The sequence below is a fragment of the Misgurnus anguillicaudatus genome, chromosome 18, assembly GCF_027580225.2.
Source record: "Misgurnus anguillicaudatus chromosome 18, ASM2758022v2, whole genome shotgun sequence".
Taxonomy (NCBI): Eukaryota; Metazoa; Chordata; class Actinopteri; order Cypriniformes; family Cobitidae; genus Misgurnus; species Misgurnus anguillicaudatus.
Window position 1 is genome coordinate 1,984,600 of NC_073354.2, and position 15,957 is coordinate 2,000,556.

Genomic DNA, 15,957 nt, shown 5'->3' on the forward strand with positions numbered 1-15,957 from the left:
AAGGCTATTTTTATTAAGATTAGTAGTTTAACATCATTGCTAAAATGTTCATAACAGCAGGAGGACATCACATTTTCTAGCTACATTATTGATACTGCTCGCAACTGTAATTCATGTCTGATCCTGCGTGCCAGCATACATGCGTGATTCAAGAAGAGAGATTATGATAGGCTAATACCATTTGACACTTAAATGGCAATATTAGTTTTATTCTTTAATCTATGTTTGAAGCAGAAACTGAGCAAAGCTTGATCTATCAGATTAGTAATGCATTGTATATATCTGATATGATTAGCCTTTGGCTTGTGTTATAAATATAAGCTAATGTGTTGCTAGTGTTACCCAAACCATGTTCCCATCTGCTGCCTCTGAGTAAGATATCATAATATCAATCAAACTAGGGATGCAACGATTATAGATGGTATGCTTATAGTCTGAGGAATAATCACAGTTTCACAATTATCATGATTCATTCATTAATTTCACAACACTACTTGTGTAAAATCACATGGACACACTTTAGATTTTGAAGTGTTATTTATTGATGTCTTTTGAGAAAGAAACAATACAGTAACCAAATAATACAACACAAAATAAAAAAGGAAAACTGGGCTGTAAACATCCATGTCAGTATGCTGTGTTATTAATAGTTCATTAGTATAGTCCTTAAAGTCTACAAGCTTCTGATGTTATGTTAGGGTTTTACACTTTGCAAATTCACCTACAAAGCCTAACATTTATTTAACACAGATGGGAGGAAGAAAGGTTAAGTTTTTACTGACTGAAGGTCTTGAGGAGTCTTTCAATGACTAATGTAACATGTCGCGTTTGTGGGTGGTGATCCTGCAGATGATGAATCAAATTAGATGTATTTGCTCCCTTAGTAGCAACTTTCACAGCAAGTTTTGCAAACAGGTGATCCGTCCTGGTCATTCTTGATGTACCCAGAATGCTCCCACACTGCCGATTTTCTTTAGGGGAAATCAAGCGTCACTGTTTGGTCCCTTGCCCATTCTCCACTTAAACACAATTATTCTTACAAAAAAAAACAGGCTCTTACTTACTTTGCAATAGCATTGAATCCATTGGGTTGTCAATGTTTTGAAGCTTCAAAAACCACATCCATCCATCATTAATGTAATCCAAAAGTTGATAATATATATGTGTTCTGAAGCGAAATTATACATTTGTAAAAAAAATCTATTTTTATCTATTTTGCGATCAACACATTGTGTATATCCGAGAAGTAAATAAATATCATGGCATTGCAGGACTTAATGGAACAAATTTGGTGTGTTATTTTGTTTAAGGTACATTACTCCCACATACAGTACTGAACTAGAGTGGAGCACACAAAGATTCAAAAAGATTTTAAGTTAATAATATGATATTAATACCATATTGTTTTCCTATAATCCTATAGGAATAGTTCACCCCAAAAAATAAAATTTTGTCACTCTTATGTTGTTACAAACCTGTATAAATGTCTTTGTTCTGATGAACATGAAGGAAGATATTTTAAGAAATGTTTGTAACCAAACTGATCTGAGGACCCATTGACCTCCATAGTAGGAAAAAGAATACTATGGAAGTGAATGGGGCCTCTGATCGGTTGAAATTGGTAAAAGACAACAACACACAAGCAAGCAGGCAAAATCTTGGTTCTATACAAAAAGGATTCAGGTAATGAAGTGACCAGCTCAATCCCCCAAACTCAAGCCCATTAAAAACTTGTGGGGTGATATTAAAAATGCATTTTTTTATGCAAAACCTGAAAGTTCACAGGATACTGTGGATACTGGGCTGAAATACCCGTTTCTTGGTGCCAGAAGTTGGTGGACTCGATTTTACACAGATGTGCAGCACTTATCAAAAACAGTGGTTATCAAAATAAATATTATTAATTGAATGGTTTAAAGTGAACTTAATTCTTAAGATTTTTTTCAGTTTATAAGTGTCTACATAGAAAAATGTTGACACTGCTATTTTTTAACAGATCCACATTCATTCATTATTTAAAACAACCGTAAATTCGATCTAACTGGTTTGCAAAGCCTTACATATGTTTAAACTAATTTCAAATGGGTGAAATGAAATTGCACATTTAAACCGTTTTCTACTTAAAGGAACAGTATGCAAGAAATGTATATCAATTAATCTTCTTCTTCCTTTATTTCTTAACGCCATTCCAGCATCTACGGCTATATTCATGGCGAGAACCAAGTAATCCATGTTGTTGTCATGTTGTGTATTGGCCACCAGTTGTGTGATTGCAGTACCAGTTTTGGCCACAATCCTACATACTGTTCCTTTAAAGTGCAAAATATTGCTATTTCTTTTGTTGTAGATTATTACTTATTTTGCATTGTGCGATGTTAATTTAAATAATGCAATGTAAATTCTGTTTTTAAATTGTTTCTTTTTTTATAAGACTATTAAAAAACATTGATAGAATACAGTTGAAGTACTGGCTTTATAAGCACTATCATTAAAGCGTCCATAACACACTGTTTCTGCTTATCTGATGTTAATCTGGAGTACCTACAGAGTCATATTACATCCTTCATATCTCCGAAGAATCTTTAGTTTTATCAGATTTATAAAAGACAGATTAGCTTTACAGATTCTTTCTGATAACGTACGAAAAAATTCGGAAGGAGCAGTTACAAACTGCGGGAGGAGCGAGTCACAAGTCAACACTTTATACAACACTGACTGGATAATGTATTATTCACTACGTTTGTTTTTATAATATGCACTTACGCACCTATTTCCAACATAACACAGAAGTCTTACTTACCGCATGCAACTCATGACCCGGTTAGGACTTTTCAATGACAAACAAACTATATCCATTGTTTCCATAAGGCTGGCTTTCTTTTCCTTACATCCAAAAACACATTTCTTCTTTAGTGTCATTGTTAAGTCCTGATATAAAACAAAGCTGTCGCTTTCCCTATATTCTCGACTCACTGATTCAAAAATCTTGTCTTTGTTTTAGGTAGTCACATTTCTTTCTGGAGCTGCTGGTGTGTAAAACATTATTAACTCTGTAAATAATAATAATAAAATTAACCTAGTAAATATCCCTTCTGTTATAGAAACGCTGTTAGAAATAACCACTCATGTCTTGACTGAAGAAGAGGGGAAAATTAAGAGAAAACGCTTCTCTGCCAATGACACGTTTTTATGGCAAACCATATTTCCACTATTGTCCACTGAATGGCGCTCTTACACAGTTATAAAACACTGAAGTCTCTACTGATCCAAAAACAGTAAATACTCTATGTTTTGATCATCATTCTAAATCTGATCTCTAACAAAAGTTCAAAAGTAATTCAGCTTTTTGTTCAAAAGAAGGCTTTTTTTAATTGAAGACTACTTCCGAAATCAAGTATAAAAATGAGACTGTCCTCCAACAATAATGACCTAATGCTTTGTGTGTGCAAGTGACGTCACGGTACGTGTGAGCGATTAGTGCCCTATAGCGGCCAGCAGCTTATACAAACTATTTGAATTTTTTTTGCCTTAGACGTCAGATTAGACACATTTTCTGGCTTTGTAAATTTTTTATAAACATTTTTGGTTTTAAAGAAATCAGCATCAAAATCTGGATGAAAAGAAATATATTGTGGAAGTTCAAAAGCATTAAATTCTCTACAATAACTCCCACAGAGGTAACAGAAAGGATGCCACCTGGAGATGTATTGCTGAAACACTAAATACACAAGGTAGGCATTAATCTGTAATAGAATATGTAATCGATAATAATATACTAGAAATTAGAGCAGCATGCTATACGAGAGACAGCTCCGCCTATACAGTTGTTCATGATTTTTGATTGATTTATTTTAATTGGAGATAAAATGATTTTAGCATGCATGTCATGCAGCGTCTAGGACATGGGTCTCCAACCCTGTTCCTGGAGGGCGCCTGTCCTGCAGATTTCAGTTCCAACCCCAGTTCCCAAGCTGTTAGAGGCAGGTGTGTTGGAGTAGGGTTGGAAGTAAAATGTGCAGGATGGTGCCCTGCAGGAACAATGTTGGAGAACTGCTGGTCTAGGGCATCAAGTAATCCAGTCATTATCCATATTCAGTGTTCAGCATTTTCCTGGGCTACACTTTCACACACACAAGTTGCATAAATCTTCCAAAATTATGTTTGACGAGTACTTCTGTTCTTTTTTAGATCCTGGAATGTACACAATTTTTACATCTTACAAGCAAGGCTCAGCTCAGCGACTGAAATAAGGTCAATGTAACATATCAACTCTTCACTTGTGAACAAGATACAGCAATATGTTTATGTTCATTGCAAATGGTATATTCTAAGCTTTACAAACATATAAAATATGTATATGTTGCTTAACTATAGCCTGAGTTTTGTAGCTTAGTAGTAGATAGTTTAGTAGTTAAAGTTTAGTGTTTATATTTGACCCAACAATGCTTAACCCAGCATTTTAGGTTGAAACGACAACCTAGGTTAGGTAAGCATACACTGAAAAAATGAACTTTTTGGTGTAGTAATATTTATTAGATTAACTCTCATAATTTCTACATAATAATATTAACATTTGTTGAGAACTAGATTTTCCTAAGTAAAATGATGATAAATACACAATTAATTCATGTAAAACTGTGTGGGAATAGTAAGTCTTATTAGATATTTTCTTGTATTATTTAACTGTTTTAGAGTCACTGCACATAGTCCTAAAATAATTAAGTAAATTTGAATCAAAAACTTTAGCAGATTCAAGTAAAAAATCTTACTTCATTTTACTTAAAAATATGAAATCCATTAAACTAAAAAATCGAAGTAAAATTTACTTACATTTATTTGCATATGTTGTAAGGAATACCCACAATTCTTTGCGCCTGAATATTTTTATTTTTTAAGCTTTATCACAGAATAAGAACTGATAAGAACTTTAACTACTTAAATATTTGTCAGCAAAATGTCATAAAGGTTTAAGCTCTTATATATTGATGTTATTTTGTTGTAATAAATAATTTTGTGAAGCCACCGTTCAGGTGATCAGTGTTTCTGTACATGAACCCTGTTCAGAACATTGTATTGTAATTCTCTCCACAGTGCTGATAATGCATGTCAAAAAAACAGTTTGTGTGCGTTTCTGTTCCGAATCAAGTTTATTCAATGACTGACTTGTTGTCAGTCATGAATTTTGTGTTATAATGCCATTTATAATACTAAAAATAACTAGGTCCATAGGAATATGTTAAAGAAAATAACAAACAGAAAATACGATTTATTTAATATTATTAGGACAGCAATGCTTCAATTAAAAAAAACCTAATAGACTTTACCTAAACGATTAAAATAAATCTAACTTCTAAATAAAATAATTAAGTAACATTTAATTCATTATTTAACATGTGTTTTATCATGCAATTTTAAGTAAATTTTATTTGATTTTAGTAGGTAAGTTTTACTTCTAAAAAAAAAGTTCGTGCAAATTGTTACAAGGATTTTTTTAAGTAAATTTAAGTAAGTTGTTTTTTTTAGTGTAGATTTAATTACAACCCAGTGGGTTGGTTTTGTCCCAAATGCTGGGTGCATTTTTAACACCTTGGCCTTATAGTTTTTCCTTCCTTTCATTAATAATTAATGTTCATTCATTCCATTTAGATTTTTTTGAACAGACAAAGACAAGAAACTAATAAAGATAACATTAAAACATGATATTAAAGTCACATTGTACAGGAGTAAAGGTGAAATTTGTCAGTTGTCCAGCAGGTGACCTCATAACTCTGTAATGATGCAGTTAGGGATTTACATTTACTTCAGAGAGCTCATAGATCGATGATGTTTCAAGTACTACTAAAGTTACAATGCTTATGGGAAATTGCTTGTAAGTTTATGATGATTTGTACTCTACACCATAGGCTGTGCATCGGTTTTCATTTATATTTCCGAAATCATTGTTTATGTCAAAATGCAATTACACATGCAGACTGCTAGTAGGCATTGTCCACAGGCATATTACTGATGTAACCGGCAGTATAAGGACAAAAGCAGAAGCAGCTTCTTGTGTACATTGTTGGAGAAGCATCGACAATGATGGCGGTAAATATATAATGACTTTTGTTGCAGCTTGAGTCGTTAAATATCACTCCTCAACTTGGTCCATTTTTGTTTTACCGTTGTAAGCGGATAAGGACACGTGCAGAATTGATGCGTTGTTACATTTTTGGAGAGGTGTGCATCAGGCTAAACACAGCCTATGACATAGCTACGGTGTAGGTCTGATGCAAAATTATACATTTGGCTTTAAGATGCACCTGGGAAATGCAGCCCTGAACATTATAAAGGTGCATCAGACGGATGCCGCGAGATGGCAAGACAAAATCGGGATACCCGAGAAACATGAAAAAGTGGAGAGAGCAAGACGGATTCAAATTCTGCCCTAGTTTATTTTACATATCATAAGATATAGGGCCTACATCACGACTGGTAAAATAAGACAATCACTACTTCAGTTTTATTTTGACTTTAATTGTCCCTAGTAAGAAATGTCTAATTATGTCCAATTTATGAGTGAATCTTTTGAGTCAGTTAATTTGAATGACTTGGGCCCTGTCCCAAATGGCACACTCCGGACTTGTGGTGCTCCTCAGAGTCAACACTTTGATGACATCATGTAGTGCAGACTTGATGTGAGTTTACATGGGTGCACCAAAGTCGTATTTTGGGACAGACTCGAGCGTCACCCCAGAAATAGGAAGAGAAGTTGCCCGTCAGTGTGAACTTCTGTCGTCTGATTGCTCTTTCGCAAGGACTTCTGGGTTGGTAAAGTGCGTGAAGCCTGCTGCAGTGAGGGCTTCGCTGAAGACCGCATATCAAGGGGGCAAAGGAGGCACTGATAACAGTATGCTTCAAAGCGTAAAAATGACTTATGGAACACCCTATGGACTCGTAGACTAAGCGAGCACGCGCAATTTAAGGCCACGAGACCGAAAGTCCACGTGAAGTGCGCCATTTGGGACAGGGCCATTGAGAATCCCAGTCTGAATGATTCATTCATGAATAGAACTGATTTGGTAATTCAGATGCGGTTTTAGCTCATAGAGACAGAGCGCAGTTATGCAAATTTGAAAAACACGCCCACCGGGGGGGAATTCAATCCAACCGTCTCCATTGGCTTTGTATTGCGAGAGGCCACCTCCTTGTCATTTCTGGCTTCTAACAAAAAAACTGAATAATGCCTAAAGCTGCTGTGTGACAATATGTACAGCTAACAAGCCAAGGAACCTAGAGATACATTTTTATAAACTGTCGAGCTGTAAAACCCTGCCTTTGAGGAGAAAAAAGGATCGCCGACTACGTTCCCCCCTAGTGGACGCAGTTCTACTAATATGAGTACTATGAAACGTTGCCTGTTTCCACCTTTCTGTCTGTAAACGCTTGTTTTTTGAGCTCGACAGCTTACAAAAACCCACTTCCGGGTCACCCGGCCTGCCAGCTGTACACATTGTCACACATCTAACACATTTAAGGCATTATTCAGTTTCCTGTTACAAGCCAGAAACGACAAGGAGGCAGCCTCTCTCAATACAAAATCAATGGAGACGATTGGATTGTTTTCCCCCCCGGTGGGCGTGGTTTTCAGGTTATGACGCGCTGCGCTCTGTCTCTATTTCCTTGTTTCTTTCTGGAGCTGCTGCTGTGAAACTTGTTCACTCAGTAAATCGAGTTAGTTGTTGTAAAAAACAAGCTTTGCTTGTTGTTAGTCTCATTGTGATGCTAATGTTATGAATGCCATTTTGAGTCATTCTCTTAAAGAGATATTTCACCCCAAAATAAACATCTGAACAAAGAAATGTAAACAGATTTGTAATGAAGGCCGATTTGTTTATTTTGCAATGGTAGAATGACATATATAATTATTTCTGAGTATCTTTATTATAATACAACCAGATAATTCTAGACATTAAGGGGCGGGATTAGACTAGACTAAAATAAATGTACGAGTTGTCCAAACTGAAAACAACTTGCTTGTTTTGCCTTAAAATGCACACAGGTAATGTTTTTGGAAAGGCATGTTCAAAGTTATATTTCCTAATTAAACTAAGGCCTAGTCCTGGCTTAAGCTAATCCCTGTCCGGAAAACCACCCCCATATTGCATTTAGAATGAGCTTCTCTTACACTTGAGCCATTGCAATGAAATCCTAAAATACCTAAAGAAGCCATTTTGTACTGATCATTGTTTTTATTTAATTTTGTGTATACATTTTCTGTACTTGTTTAACAACACAGCATGAGTTTACTTTTAATATCTGAAAACGTGAGGCGAGGCGCACAGCTTTTTTTGTTGACGTTAAGAAAAAGCAGTGTGCTGCATTTTTTAATATTGCTACAACCACATTATCAGCTGTCCTGTCAGTCAGTGATTATAGGTTAAAAATGTTGGTTTTAAAAGCAACTATAAACATCTGTCACTAAAACAGAAGGCCCGCCTCTCCCTTCATTAGATTGGACTATGGAAAAGACGTGAATGACGTCGGGTACTTTTCTTCATGACTTTTTTCAACTTCAGGTTCAGGCAAAAACAAGAGGTGCAGCAGGTAGCCAAAACTCAAGGCGCTCAGAGCACATGAACCGCACTAAAAACACTTACTGCCAATAGAAGACTATCACTGCCATAAATGCATTCTGCTTGATTGGTCCCTAAGCTTTTGCATAGTACTGCATTTGATCAGACTACTCAAACATACTATACAGTATTGCCATGGGGCCCAGAGTACAAATTATCCTGGAGGGCCCCTGGAGAAACCCTAGCAGTGCCCCTACTAACAATGTACTTTTAGGCTTGTTTGAGATGCACATTGCCTGAAATTTAGATGAGAGCAGGCAGCTGCAGTTAGGAGAAGTAAAAAAATCTTGTAAGTGGGCCATAAAAGTCAACCAAGGCAAAGATCACATTCACATATTTATCGGATGCAACTGAAATACCAGTAAATGCATTTACATGATGTTTATAAGCAGAATCAATGAAGGTGAACCGTTCGTTACAGGAAAAGTATGTGTGAACACATTAGTAACTATTATTAACATGAACTAATAAGCAGTTTATGTCGTATATATTCTGTATTGTAATTGCATTTTTGTAATAATATATAATAACCAAATAAATAAATCCGCTAAATCAGCATATTTTTATCAGCATAATACTAGTTGTTTTTTAAACAATTATTGTATTTATTGTTTACTGATAGTTTTTGAAAGGTTTTATTGGATGAATGTGTTGATAAATGATCACGGGTGCACATGCGCCACATACACATTCAGTTCTTGTGCGTGTATTATGGTTAAAACAAATGTTTTGTAGAAATTTACTGTGTTTTACCAGCTATTATGGCAAGACCTAACTGCACAAATTATGCCGGTCTTTCTGAATTTCATAATAAACATTGAAAAGCCAGACGGCACAATCGTGTCCCTCGCAATACATCTACCATTAGCTTTAGTGGCTCACCGAACGTCTTACACAAAGAAGCTCAAAACTGGCGGCGCCCACATTTATGTCAAAAATTTGGTGGATACTTAATGGGCAGGATAACATGTCATGTTCCCAATATCAAATTGGTTGCTTGAACAGAACAGTGACTTATTCAAATCACCCTTAGTTTGAATAGGTGATTAATACAGCGTAGTACCATCATGCCATGGAGCAAAAACTTGATTGTTTCTAGTGCCTTGTTGAGTCTAAGCCCAGATGAATTAATGCAGTTCAGAATCCAAAAAGAGAGTGAAACCTGGTAATAACATGGTAGATCTCATCTGATTTACTTATTTCTACATAAAACCAATTTACACAATCAAAAGAACATTCTGTGAAAACATATACTTGATGTCTTTCATACTGAGTAAGGTCATGTCAAAGAGCAAAATCAATGTAAAATCCTTAACTTTGATGTTAATCTGATAATTAGGATAGGATTTCACAGACTGGGTACATTGAGTATGTATAGATATTTGTGCAAACAGAGATACACAGACACATGTATGTCATAGTTTTGTATGAGTCTCTCAGTTGTCCTTTATGTGAACTGATCTCAACATCATACAAATCACTGTTGGGCAGGGGATCAAATATGCAGAAGATGCTGGAAAACTTAGGATTGTTTAGGACCTGACCACCAGTGGATAGTTTAATGGCTCAGGACAAAAAAATCCATCACTGACTGTCCAGGTAACGCTGTACAGTATTACGAATCAACTGGATTATTTTTGTTATTATTCTGTTGTGGACTATATGTATTTTGAAAACACTTTTTTATTACTTTATTTCTTCAACATTTGACAGATTCTGTAGGGTGCATGTAAACATATACACAAAGTTTTGGTCTTTATACATGCAAAATGGCTGATATATGTATATATGTATTGAGACCACACAGGTCACCATGATAATTCTCCATCAACTGTTTAACTTTGCAAAACACTGTATTGTCTTTGAACATCTTTAAATATAACACAACAATGATATTTTTTGTTAGGAGATTGGACAGCTTGAATTCTATAAAGGGGGCATAGCCAGGAATATGGACATGGGTGACACAATATTTATACCTGTGAATACAGGCAATTACATATCAACTACACGCATACTAAGTGTGTATATATCTTGCAAAGTTAAGCTCCAACACACCTGCCTGGACGTTTCTTTAAGTTCACGTTCTTTCTGATGCCATTTTTAAACCCTAGTTAGTGTGTAATGTTGCTATAATAGCATAAATAATACCTGTAAAATGATAAAGCTGAAAGGCGATATATTTTCTTTAAAGGGGGGGTTCAATGGTATTTCAAGCATTCTGACTTATTAACACAGTTATAGAGTGTTTCCTCATGCTAAACGTAGGCAAAGTGTCAAAAAAGCAGCTGGACGTGTTACAGAGTATTTCTGTGCCAAATGCACTTCGCCAGGGTTCGTACAAGTTTCGGAAAGTTTTTTTCGATTACAGTTCCAACTGACGTTTGAGAGGTTTTCTATACGTATCACTTCTTTATATGGGCACTTTCCCCGGAAAACCCCGCCCACCCGTCAATCAGCGGGAGACGCTAGAACTTACAAACATTCACATCACGCGACAGCTTTGTTTAATTTCAAAACGCGACAATGGCACGAAAGAAGAAGTGTGTTTTTGGATGTAAGGAGAAGAAATCCAGCCTGGGAAACCCCAACCAGGTCACGAGTTGCATGCGGTAAGACTTCGGTCTTATGTTGTAAATATGGGCGTGCATATTATATAAATGACACGAACATGTAGTGAATCATAAGTTAAACAGTGTTGTATAGTGTTGCATGACTCGTACTCGCTCCTGCCGCGGTATAACTCCTCCTCCTTCATTTTTTCGTATGTTATTGGAAAGATTCGGTAAAGCTAATCTTTCTTTTATAAATCTGATCAAACAAAAGACTCCTCGGAGACATAAAGGATGTCATGCTACTCTATAGGTACTCCAGATTAACATCAGAAACAGCGTGTGTTACGTGAGCTTTAACAGAATTTGCCTTTCAAAGCAGCGAACGGCCGGTTTACAGCCCTCCATCTCCTGCTTTAATGACATCACTAGAACAGTTTTTTGACTAAACTCCACCCACAGGAATACGTCAGTCGCCAGCTAAGCTAACGGCAAGCTAAGCTGCTATCGAATCACAACACACTAAACAAACTACACAATCAAAACTCGATACGTACTTCTGAAGGAGGGACTTCATAAAACAAGGAAGACATCAGCCCGTTTTTAAAACAGCGCTATACAGATAAGTTAATTGTTTGAAAAATACTGAATTTTTTACACGTGAAACATGAACACGTTATATTGCACACTGTAAACACAATCAAAGCTACAAAAACACAGAAAGAACGGGACCTTTAAAGACCTTGATAAGCTGGTTGAGGTGTGCTTAGACAGGGTTGGAGCTAAACTTTGCATGACCGTGAACCTCGTTAAAGACCTCTAACATAAGGAGTAATTTGCTTTTAAAATAATGTGCGAATCAGGTCAGCACACGCTGTCGAACACACCTTACATCGGAGCGAGTCATAGGTGATCCATGAGTGGTAGGTCAAGGAGGACTGCGTATCATCCTGGTAAGGTCTTTGTTATACTCACCTTGAATCTCAGTTTACTGGAGGCACACCTCTCAAAATGGATGATGTGTTCATATTCGACGTGCTTGCCGTTGTGCCATTTTTTTAAATGACATAAAACCACAAGTAACAACAAATTTTTCATCTTACTATAACCATAATTTAACCATTATTTTTCAGAGAAGATTCTTATACTTTGACCATAGTAAAACAAAACTTATGCCATTATAACAAAATATAAAAATAGTTGTTAGATGTTGCTGTAGATTTAGCAGTATTCCAAAAACCTACAGTACAAAATCATATTTCTACATTACAGTAAAATACCTTAGTTTGTATAGCATTCGGGGTTATATTTAGGGTTGTTGCGATTCCCACACCAGTATCAGAACTGCGGCCGATGCCCATGTACTGATGCGATACCATTTTCTTAAACAAGGCCTAGTTATGCCCGCTAGCTTTGCTTAACGCTGCAAATCTGAACTCAAGAAATTAAATCGCACTAGAATTAAAATACTGTTTGGCAGTATTTCAGACTACTAAAACTGCGACATGTCTCATATACCATGCTGCATTTTTAAGGGGTGGCACAGGTATTAGCAGCTTTAAAACGAGTAACTTAATAAAGCATTTGAAGATGCATCACCCCGAAGAACATGATGGTTACACACTACATTGTGGCTGCACTTAGTGTTTTTAAAGGATCTTTTTGTGCTTTTTTATTAAAAAAAAACGGAAATTCCTTTTATTTAAAAAAAAATGTTTCTGGAGTTTTAAAAAAGATTATTTCCTGATATTTATCATATTCCTAGATTTATTGCACTGTTTGTATACAGTTATATTCTAAAACTCAAATAAAGTTATTCACTTTGAAAAAATAAATAATATTAATGTCAAATGTATTTCAGATTACAAAATTACGCTAGTTCACTGAATTTGTACATGTTTTATTAATAAATAAGTCTGCAAGCAAACCATAAAAATGTTGATCAATTCATACAGTGCTAGTAGTATATACAGCCGTAAACACAGCCAGGTATCAGATCAGTACTTGGTATCGGCAGATCCCCTTTGTCCAGTTATCAGAATCGGGAAGAGAAATAGGGTATCGGAACAACTCTAGTTATATTTGTTTGAATATTTTACAGTATATTTTATTCTTGCTGTAATATAACGAGCATAAGGACACTTATACACAAAGACAAACTCTCTCTCTTTCTCACACACACACACACACACGACTGTCAACACAGTTACTCTATCTTGGTAACAGAGTTTAGCAAAAACAGAGTTGACACCAATTCAGATAACAGGAAATCATTATTTTCAGCTATACAAGACACATTTTACAGAAAATATTATACAATTAGTAGCAAATTATTAAAATATTTTAAACAAATCATCACCTGAAAAAAGCAGGAAAAATGACTTTAGCCAATTTTGGCAATAACTTTTTATCTCTGTGTGCGTGCTTGCATGCATGTGTACTGGTATATGTGGTTTACGAGGAATTGTTGTGTGTGTAATGACGTCACGTGAATAACAACATAAACTACTTTGTGTCCTTGTAATCCAAATGGCTTTAAAACATACTAAATATTTTTTGTTTCATAAAATTAAAAATGCCAAAGTTTTCTATGAGGGTTAGATGTAGGGGTTGGGGGATAGAGGCTATGTGGACTCCCCGTAAACCGTATACATTTGTGTGTGGAAATCGTGCAAAAAAACAAGAGTATTGTGTGTATATAAAATCATATAGGTATCCACTGAATGCAGTTTACACAGAAAATTTTGTTACAAACTTGCATTCAATGAACATCACTGATACATGTGTAGTAATACCAAGTGTGTGTCCATTAGAAGGAACCAACATATCTCATGAAAGAGAAATGAGTCTTGGGTTGATTTAAAAATTGAAAATGTTGGAAACGTACAACAAAGCTTATTTTTTGATCATGTAAAAGAGCCAAAAACTTTTTATGAATGTTAAAGTAAAAATGGTGTTCTTAGTTGAAATATGGCATTGCAATATTTCAGTATTTTCAATCAAGACAGTCGTGATTTTCTGATTTTACACTCTGCTTAAAACTTTAATAAGTAGCTTTATAGTGCAGACCTTGTTTTTTGACATTTTAATATAATAAAAACTATGTGACCAGTCAAACAAACAGCATGATCAGGTCTTAGGTAAAGATTGTGGCCACAATGCAAAAAAACCCAGTCTAAATGTGTATTATGTGTCTTGCATTAATTTTCAATTCAACATGGTATATACAGAGAGATATTTTTATGATAGCAGGATGAATCAAGAAGAGTGAAAAATGGTTGTATAAAGGTTTTTGGAGACTGTTTTGTAATCTTTATTAGATGCGTGTATGAATTACAACAATAGCTCATGGAAGAATACATTAGAACTGTAATAAAAATGTAAAAAAAAAATCACCTAAAGAATCCCACCTACAATTAAATGTACTACATGCACAAAACTGCACAAAATACGCAACCTACTAAAAGTAAGATAAAACAAAAATGATTCTGAGATAATACACCAAAGCTTCATATCTACTATGAAATAAAGCAGTAACTACTGTTCATGTCTGTATCTGAGCAGGATGAGGACCTTTTCTTCAGAAGGCAGCATAATATGGAAACGAGGAATTTCATGGACTGCTGACCTGCAACAAAAATAAAGTTAAAAAAAACTATGCAAAGACAGATTTTTTATTGTCAAAGTCGTCCAATAAGAATAAAGCGTTTTCACAGTCTAAAAATACTTCAACATGATTTCTGCACCTTAAATAAAATGTTTGTCATGACTTGAGGAAGAAGTATGGCCCATTTTTACGTGTACGCGAGGGTCTGTACGCGCATTGCCAGATTTTTGAAACCCTGCATACAATGAATGCTTAGGTCACGCAAGCGCCTACAGGAGAATGTAGTATGTAGCACAAAATTCAAGTAAACTGTACTTTGTAAGGCTGTGCGTTTGACCGTGCATGTACACGTAAGAAAATCAGACTATACTCTGGTCTATATTCACCGTCATGTCTTTTCACACCCGCAAGACCTTCGTTCATCTTCAAAACACAAATCAAGTTATTTCTGATATATTTCTGACCCTTCCACGAAATTTCAAGGTTGAACTACTGTATGGACTATTTTCACAACGTCCTTTCTACTTTTCTAGACCTTGAAAGTGATAGTTGCATTGCGGTCAACAGAGGGGTCAAAAAGCTCTCAGATTTTATCAAAATTGTTTTCCAAAGATGAACAACGTTCTTTATGGGTGTACATGAGGTGAGTAATAAATGACAACATTTTCATTATTGGGTGAACAATGCTTTTAAATTGATCAAACTATGCTACATTTTGGGGTACATATGGGCATGATGCAAATAATGTTAATTCTGCAAAAAAAAATGACAAGCAATAGTCTTGTCTCTAGCTATCTATCAAGGTGGCAAATAATCAATTTTATTCATTGAGAGTTTAGAAATGAGAAACTCACCTTAAATGCTATACAAACAACAAAATTTCCTTAAAAATACTTTGTGCGGTTAAGAGCTCTCTGAGCAAGCTGGCCGCTCTCATCTGTGATTTTCTCCCAGTCTGTCTGACCGACTACAAAACCAATTGCACGCTTTCTATCTGCATCCTTCTTCTCCTCAAGGTCAGCCCAGCGCACCTAAAAAAAAAAAAATTGTAAGTGTTATGATCAGTGCAAAATCTTACACACAATAATCATGATCAACCCTTGCACAAAACAACTGCTATGATGATTTAACAAGATCGTCCCAAAAATACAGACCAACAATCCATTTTCAATAGAGAAGCTTCAAT

At 35.5% G+C, this 15,957-nt stretch overlaps 1 protein-coding gene and 1 long non-coding RNA gene across 7 annotated transcripts in view; both read right to left on the reverse strand.

Annotated features, from left to right (window-relative positions):
- ylpm1 (YLP motif containing 1) overlaps positions 1-15,957 on the reverse strand; it is a 55,731-nt gene that overhangs the window by 9,565 nt on the left and 30,209 nt on the right. For 2 of the 6 annotated variants that reach the window (XM_073855500.1, XM_073855499.1), the window contains exons 19-20: positions 15,626-15,802; positions 14,454-14,792 (exon numbers count right to left, since the gene is read on the reverse strand). The exons of the other annotated variants lie outside the window; for them this stretch is intronic. In XM_073855500.1, coding sequence (XP_073711601.1) covers positions 15,656-15,802 — 147 coding nt within the window. In that variant the 3' untranslated portion in view covers positions 14,454-14,792; positions 15,626-15,655. Of the gene's footprint in view, positions 1-14,453; positions 14,793-15,625; positions 15,803-15,957 lie in introns of those variants that run through there. 6 annotated transcript variants of the gene reach the window in all.
- On the reverse strand, positions 519-7,149 carry LOC141350412 (uncharacterized). Its single transcript, XR_012358524.1, has 2 exons — positions 1,065-7,149; positions 519-971 (listed from the first exon to the last, which is right to left on the reverse strand). It is a non-coding gene; the product is annotated as an uncharacterized lncRNA (long non-coding RNA).